Genomic DNA, 8648 nt, shown 5'->3' with positions numbered 1-8648 from the left:
GAGATGAAATTTCTAGACACCATAAATGACTGATCCTTGGAGCAGCTAGTCCTGGAACCCACATTGATTTAGTCCTCAGTGGAACACAGGATTTGATTCAAGATATGAATATAGCTGAACCTCTTAGTAATAGCAACTATAATGTGATTAAGTTTAACTTGTAGGGGGAAAAATACCAAAGAATCCAACCAGAGTAGCATTTAACTTCAAAAGGGGAACTACCCAAAAATGAGGAAGCTAATTAAATAGAAATTAAAAGGAACAGTCACAAGAGTGAAATGCCTGCAAGCTGTATGGAAATGTCTTATGGACACCAGAATAGAGGCTCAGACTAAATGCTCACCCTCCACCCAGGGCTGAAGCCCTTGGGCCCCAGCAAGTCTAATACCAGCCCTGGCACTCCCATTAAAATGGGGGCCAGAACCATGGGACTAGATGACCTCTTGAGCTCCCTTACAGCCCTACAGATCTATGATTTTAATACTTTTCTTTACCTAGAGTGATATGCTGGATAGAGCATTTTCAATCACTTGCATTAAACAGAGAAAAATGAAACCACTAGTACTTTAACTGTGCAGCAAAAGTCAGGATTTGTATAAATTAAGCATAATGAATGTGACAAGGTAGAGCCTTGTGCACTAACTCCAATCTAAAGCTGCCACATCTCACTTTATTGATAAAAAGACAAGTAGAAATGAGTTCTTAAAACAACAAATTTAGAAGGGCCTGCATGTACTGTAGTTACAAAAACCAGTATTTATTCTATAGTGATGTAACTTCCTTCTGGTAGGACACATGAGTGTTTGTAGGTGCATTTTATTGCAAGTGGCTGCACTTGATTTGATTCTAGAGAGGAGATAAAACAAAGTTAAGGCTAGGTTTTGAACATGTGAAACACTAAAAGAGCATTTAGTACAGATCATTTCAGTTCATTGGTTGCCAATACACAGAATAGGTTACATTCCAGCTCTAATTGTTTTTAGTTATTTGGATGCAGTGGCTCACTGAGACCACCCAAAAGGTAGCTAACTGTATGGTTTTGTTTCTTCTACAATAAACAATTTTGAGGAACAATTAACTCCTTGCTTTAATCAGCTAATAATGGAAGTGCACTGTCAGAGCTGCTAGTGGAGTGTAATCAGCAGGCAACTGGTGAAGGGCATAGGATAAAATGCATGCTGGGGGTAGGAGCCCAGCTAATATCTAAAATACCACACTGCACATATGCACTGTAAGAAAAACTGATCTCTTGCTCATTCCCTCCCTGGCCTGGTCATTTACAGGCCAGTTCAGCTCCAGAAGGGCTTTAAAAAGGGACATCTGTACCAAATTCACAGCAGCAATGGACCAGACTGCTGCTTAGAGACCCCTCTGCTCACTAACATTTCCTCCTGTGAGTGTGGAGTTAGTGCTCAAACCAGCCTTAGGGCTGGAGCCAACTGAACAAACCCACCAGCCCTGACCAGAGACTGTGACCCATAAGATGCTTTTCCCAACTGCACCTTAAGCACCCCACAACTGATTGTGACCTTTTTCATAAAGCAAAGACAGGCTGGCTGAAGGCTTCCTGTGCAGAATAATCACATCAGCCATTGCTCCTTCTCCTTGCTGAAGTGTTCTGCCCACCTGCGGGTCAGCTCCAGATACATGTTGGGCTGATGAGGCAGGTAGTCCAGATACAGGCGTGTTAGTGTCTTCTTGGGCACTGCTTTCTCGATCTGAGTGCCTTCATGCCACTCGTTGAAGGAAGTGATGGAGACTATCTCCGGCCTCACCATGAGTGCAGCCTGCAGAGCCGTTTCATAATATTTTCCATTGACTCTGTTGCGAGTGTTGTGGTTGTTCCACGGGCGGATACTAGTATCGATGTAGCCTGGGCCAACGCTGGGAATGAACAGCAGGTTGTTTGAGTCACAGAAGGCTTTGATACCTTTCCAGTTCTGGTGGGATGAGCCGAAAGAGAAGCCATTGGATGCAAAATACGTGTACATGCCATCATATCCTGCAGCGAGAATATCATGCTTGTGTCCTTCTTCCACTAGCAGTGCTATGAACACTGCATCGTACGGGGTATTGCGGAGGGAGTGAGAGCCTGACTGGGTGAAGAGGTTGGCCCAGGATTCAGGGGGTGTCAGGTAAGAATCATAAATGTAAAATAATGGGAGGCTCTGTCCTGTACTGGTCTTGTACTTATAAAAAGCTGCATGTGCTCCATACCTACAGAGAAAGCACAGACCATTTCAGTGAGTGAGAGGAGCCTGGGGAGCAAGCCCCATGCTGACTAGCAGGCAAGTATGCCCATTACAAGGCAAATGCAGCCTGAAGCCCAGCTCAATTGCATGCCCTGGTTGTTTCAGTTTAGGCCTTTGCATGCTCCCTGTGTCACCGTTTACCAGAATGGTTCAGCTGCATTGCCCATGGTTAGACCAACAAAGGGGAGGATGTTGCACTGGACTGATGAACATTTCAGACCCACTTTACCACGCTGAGGGAATGGCTGGAGGAACAGGAGAGCTTTGTTGTATTCCCTAAGTGACTCCGTCAGACTAACTTATACTTGAGACACACGGCAGTCATGATCACCATCGACATGCCAATAAATGCCCCGTGGACATGTGCCCACTTACAAACTGGCGAGAGATCCACCAGTGGATGGGAATAGCTTTTGGTTACTGCCAGGCTCGCCTGCATTCCAGTTAGTGACCCACAGTGAAATGCTCTTTATCCCCCAGCATTTAAATCTTATTTTCTTGTTAACATCTCTGGCAATGGTCTTTTCGACAGACTCTGGGGCTAATATACTCACTTTACAAGGGTTGTTGAGGATCACATATAGGTAAAGGGCTATTTATAAGCCTTTGTGTGATGCTGTTGAACTTCTCTGCTACAGCACCCTGTGGCATAACTTGCTCGCTCTGTATGTGAGCTAAGTAAGAAGTTTAGTGCAAGTAAGATATGGTTGGCCTGACACACTATATCTCAGCACAGAGTTGGGCCTGAAATATGCGCTTATGGCAGCTACTGAAGGGCAAGCACTTACTTGTCTATGATGTATTTAATGTTCTCATGCACAGTGTGGTCATCGCGCCCTTTGTATGGCTGGATGTGGAAAGCAACCTTCAAAATAAATCATGGAGACATGGTGACAGCAATCTTACAGTACATGCTTTCCTGGTGACAGTAAGTCCCAGACCCTTTGAAGAGGTCACAGTGTCCACCCAGAAGCTGCCTCAGCAGCCCCCTTGCAGGAAACAGACTACGGGTCTGGTCCATCATAATAGGGCATGTAACCTATCCCTGGGAGCCGGTGCAAAAACGGTTTTTATAGTAGCTTTGCCCAAATTAGTTTTAATATTTGTGAGAACAAGCTGTAAATCCCTCTCATGAAGTGATGCTAGTTTGTGCTCAGCTGTTGCAAAATAAAGACTCCCCACTGCCTCCCATAATGAGCAGTTAAAAATAATACAAAGCAACTGAGACTGCAGAGCAGGCTCCTGCTGAAGAAGCACAGCAGCAATTCCTGGTTAATCTGAGCAATTAGTTTAATAGCTTCAAACAACAAGAGAGAGCAGCCTTACCTTTATGGCATATCTGTGTGCGGCATCCAGGATAAATGGCACAAGACTGTCTGATGGCTCCCCATTGTCATCTGCCAGGCCAGGTGGGTACCAAGACAAAACCAGGACTCCTGCAAGAAGTTGCAGAAGGAGATCAGGACCAAGCAAATGCATTGATATTTAAATCCTGCCTTCTGCCTCTCCCATGCAACACCAGAACTCAAACTTATTTCTAGTCAGTCTAACAATTGCACAGAGTCCTCTAAGCTTAGTTGTCAAAGCAGCTAAACCTCAGATTTAGGAAGGAAACCCCTTAAAATAGGAGGGTCTGAACCACCAGCTCTACCCAGCCTGGCTCCTCTGTTTTGATACCCAGGTGCATGGAGATGGTTATAATTGTCCTTAAGCATTTGCAGGATGTCGGCACCATTAGGTATAATTAATAGCAGGGTAACAACTTGAGAATTCCTCAGGATGAAGTTAAAGTCTCAATCCTCTTCTCAATAGCACCATCCATGGCAGAGTGCTACAGGAGGAGCAATTTTAAGTGCCTTAGCTAGTGCATAGTAGAAAGACACTAGTCTGTATTAATAATAGGTTCCCGTTTAGTTATGTGGAAGATCAGCAGCATAGGTGTTTTAAATCCTGTTATACCACAAAGACACTGCATTTGGAAAGGAAAGGGTTAATTGACAAAACACTGCTCAACACTACACCTTGACCTTTCTCAAAGGAAAAGCATCTGGCTTTAAAGGAGGTTTTTGTCCCTGTAATTTAATAATGGAGCTGTCCACAGCCCGGGGTGCTGAAATGTCATTTGTGCTTAACAGTCCCAAGCTAGCAAGCTGCTTCTCAGGTGATTGTGAGACTGAATCCTGGGCAAACAAAGCCACTTTAATACCAGGCCAAATTAGGATGAACTGGCACAAACTGACTTCCTATTGCTCACTCTTTGATTAATGATAACATAAAGGTGTCATTAACTGACTCACTGAAATGGAGCCAAAAGGTCCTGAACTCTTAGAATCAAAGTCTCATGAGAGCTAGGATGTTTGCCCCATTCAAGAGTCAGCTTTGGCAATTTACAGCATTTGTTTAATTTTGGAATTCACTTGTCCTGTGTGATCCTGTATAGCACAGAAATTGGAATGAGCTGATCTCTTCATAATATACACTTTGGTACCAGTGCTCATGAGGCTGTTCAATACAGTACATAATTGCTCTGCTGTATTTAAACTACTACACTTTGCAAGCTACACAGCAAAATATGCAAGTTAAAAAGAAAACACTTAGCCTTTAAGGCAAGCACAGAATAAACCTAACCTATCAGTACTATTTTCATTCCAGCAACACCTTCTAGCGGTCTTAAATAACTTTCTTTCCCTTTTTTTGAAGGCAAAAGGCATAGTTTGCCAATTTTTAAAAGTCAAGTTTGAATAGCTTTGCTACAAGCTGCATTTTTGATCAGTTTTAACCAGTGCTTTTTAAGTCTTCGTGTAGAAGTTTTACTCTGGTTTGTAGAATGAAAGTTTCTCAGATCCTTGCACTCAGCCAAAGGCCCTTTTAATGTCCTGGGGTTTGTAACTATGCATCCCCGTCCTGCAAACACTCACCTGCTTAACTTGAGTCATGCAAGCAGCCCCCTTAACTTCACTGTGAGTGCTCACATGAGTAAAATTAAGCACAGATTCATAAATTGTAGGGCTGGAAGGGACCTCGAGAGGTCATCGAGTCCAGTCCCCTGCCCTCATGGCAGGACCAAATACTGTCTAGACCATCCCTGATAGACATTTATCTAACCTACTCTTAAATATCTCCAGAGATGGAGATTCCACAACCTCCCTAGGCAGTTTATTCCAGTGTTTAACCACCCTGACAGTTAGGAACTTTTTCCTAATGTCCAACCTAAACCTCCCTTGCTGCAGTTTAAGCCCATTGCTTCTTGTTCTATCCTTAGAGGCTAAGGTGAACAAGCTCTCTCCCTCCTCCTGACGACACCCTTTTAGACACCTGAAAACTGCTATCATGTCCCCTCTCAGTCTTCTCTTTTCCAAACTAAACAAACCCAAATTCCTTCAGCCTTCCTTCATAGTCATGTTCTCTAGACCTTTAATCATTCTTGTTGCTCTTCTCTGGACCCTCTCCAATTTCTCCACATCTTTCTTGAAATGCGGTGCCCGGAACAGGACACAATACTCCAGTTGAGCGCAGAGTAGAGCGGAAGAATGACTTCTCGTGTCTTGCTCACAACACACCTGTTAATGCATCCCAGAATCACGTTTGCTTTTTTTGCAACAGCATCACACTGTTGACTCATTTAGCTTGTGGTCCACTATAATCCCTAGATCCCTTTCTGCCGTACTCCTTCCTAGACAGTCTCTTCCCATTCTGTATGTGTGAAGCTGATTGTTCCTTCCTAAGTGGAGCACTTTGCATTTGTCTTTGTTAAACTTCATCCTGTTTACCTCAGACTATTTCTCCAATTTGTCCAGATCATTTTGAATTATGACCCTGTCCTCCAAAGCAGTTGCAATCCCCCCAGTTTGGTATAATCTGCAAACTTAATAAGCGTACTTTCTATGCCAATATCTAAGTCGTTGATGAAGATATTGAACAGAGCCAATCCCATGCAGGTAAGTATTTGGAGAAACACTTACTAAAAGGTACATTTTCCTTGACATTCAGCCTAAATTTTCCTTTAAATTATTCCCATTATTCCTACTGCAACTGCTTTGTCCTGTACCACCCTCAATGTCTCCTCTCCCACCTTGGTGTTTACATCCTTGTTAACTTAACCCCCTTGTCACCATCTGGCCTTCACCATGGGTTAAAGGTAAAAAGCAACTGAGTCTTTGTCAGGAAACTTCACTGTGGATGAAAATTCAGATATATGCACCTGAACACTGAAAGTTGTGATGCTAGCCTCTCTGAATTGGGGTTAAAGCAGTTTGAGTTATTTTTCCAGTATTTTAAAAATATTACCGTGTTTACCCCGATGGATTTAAAGTCTAATGCTCAGCTCCAGCAAGCAGGTCTGCATCTGGAACAGCAGTGGCTTCGCTGGGGTGCTGCATGGATGCAGAGACTCACCTGCACAGGTCAGCTTGTAGGACTGGGACCTTGTTTGGTACCCAACATCTATGAAAGTGTTAGGGTGCACTGACGAGACAATGATGAAACATATGTCAGGGCATCCTTACCAATTGCTGCTGCTCTCAGCTGGTTCATGTGCTCCTCCAGCACTTCAGGGTCCCTGGAGCTGTAAGGCCCCAGCTCAGGGTAGAAGCTAGAGCCAATGTCCTCTGGGGGGCTGTGCCGCCCTTTGGGGTAGCTGGCAGATATCTTGGGGTCCCAGTGTGGCACCATGACATGGTCCCAGTGCAGGTACTTTCCTTCGAAGTGGGTGTTCCCGTACCACATGTAGTAGAAGATGTGCAGGTCGTAGTACACGGGTGGCGTTGGTGCCTTGGCGTCACTGCTGGTAGCCGCCTGAGGCCGGGAGATGGCCTCATGGGAGACAGAGCGCCTCTCCCCTCGCTCTGCGATGGGCGCCAGCTCCAGCCCTGGGGCCAGGTCTGAGAAGCCGTCAGAGGGTTTCAGAGTCCGTAGGCCCATCATGGTGCCGAAGATGAAGAGGGTGAAGAGGAAGAGGGCAATGCAGGCTCTGCGCCTCAGCCGGGCCATGGCGCCAGGGGCTGCACCAGGGGAGGGGGCAGGGCTGGCAGCCAGCCCCTGGCTAGCGGATGGGCTGGGGTCAGGGCCAGCGCTGGCCAGTGGCTGTGCCCGTAAGAGGGGTCGGGGCGATCAGTCAGTCGTGCCCAGGGAGGGGGAGGGGGGAGTCGGTCGGTCGGTCGGTCACGAGGGGGGGTGTCGGTCAGACCCAGCGCGGGAGGGGGGTTGGTTAGTCAGGCAGGTCGGTCATGGGGGGGGGTCGATCAGTCGGGGGGGGGGGTTGGTCACGGGGGGACGTCGGTCAGTCGGGCGGGCCCGGGGGGGGGGTCGGTCGGTCTCCCCCCGGGGCCCGGCCCGGGCGGCCCCTGCAGAGACGCGGCGAAGCGCGGTCAGGGGAGCAGCGGCCCCGCCCCCCCGCTCAGGCGCGGCTCCCGGCCCGGCCGCAGGCGCCAGGGCCCGGCCGAGGCCGCTCCACGCTCCGGCCAGCGGGGCGGCGGCTCCGCTCTGCGCTGCGGGCCCGGCTCCGAGCCGTCCCCGCCCGCCAACCGGGGCGGTGGGGACCCCTGCTGGCTTCCGCCGGGGCTGCAGCGCCGCACTACGCCCGCCCGCGGCGTTGCGCTTCCACAGCCTGAGCGAATCCCACAGAAACGTCCCCGCAGAGGGCGGAAGCGCTCCGGCCGGAATTGGTGCGGGCAGGCCCTACACACGCAGAATCAACCAGCCTGGGGCAGCCCATCCACCGGTGGGCCGAGGAGTCCTGGAACAGTCTACATACGCCGGGGGGAGGGGGAGAGGGCTAGAGAGGCCTCCTTGCTGTGCAGAGTGAGGGGCTGTTACCCCTCCCCCCGTTGGATGGTACAGTCCCAGCAGCACCATGGACGCGTGGGGACCTGCTCTGAATTAACTCCTTCCATGCTGCACGCCTCCCATTATTGTTCCTCAGATGGGATTGTGCTGTCGAGGGGCGGGGCTGGGCATTATTCCGGCCTGCAGGGGCGTGGTCTGTGCTTTAAACAGGGTCCGACCGTGGGCTGGATAAGCTGCCTGCTAGCACACCTGTGACCCAGGCTGAGGCCCACTTGCCATGGCTTGGTCTGTAATGCCACCCGCTTGTGGCCGTGGGATGAGAGGTCACTTTCGGGACCCTCATGTTCTTGTATCACAGGAGCAATGATGTCGGCAATGTCAGTGTTAACGCAATCATCCCTGGACATCCGTGCTAAGCTTTCATTAAAATGAATGGGGCGGGTCACACTTAGAGCTCTTGTTTCAGGCTCTCTTCAGACTCAGGCAGACATTGCTACATCAGTTACACATCATTCATGTTACTGAGGGTTCTTTGCAAATATTATAGCTAGAGACTTTATAATGAAGATTCTGGAGCACACGATGGCACTTAGCAGAGATAGCACTTAACAT

The 8648-nt window shown here is 48.2% G+C and overlaps 1 protein-coding gene across 1 annotated transcript; it reads right to left on the bottom strand.

Annotated features, from left to right (window-relative positions):
• Positions 1 to 1069: 1069 nt before the first annotated feature.
• On the bottom strand, positions 1070 to 7375 carry MANEAL (mannosidase endo-alpha like). The gene is made up of 4 exons (XM_044997712.1): positions 6758 to 7375; positions 3579 to 3688; positions 3041 to 3117; positions 1070 to 2217 (listed from the first exon to the last, which is right to left on the bottom strand). The coding sequence occupies exons 1-4, from the start codon at positions 7239 to 7241 to the stop codon at positions 1581 to 1583; spliced, it is 1308 nt and encodes a 435-aa protein (XP_044853647.1). The 5' UTR covers positions 7242 to 7375; the 3' UTR covers positions 1070 to 1580.
• Positions 7376 to 8648: the final 1273 nt, after the last annotated feature.

This window comes from Mauremys mutica, chromosome 23 (genome assembly GCF_020497125.1).
Source record: "Mauremys mutica isolate MM-2020 ecotype Southern chromosome 23, ASM2049712v1, whole genome shotgun sequence".
Classification (NCBI taxonomy): domain Eukaryota; kingdom Metazoa; phylum Chordata; order Testudines; family Geoemydidae; genus Mauremys; species Mauremys mutica.
This window is presented reverse-complemented; position numbering and strand designations above follow the sequence as displayed.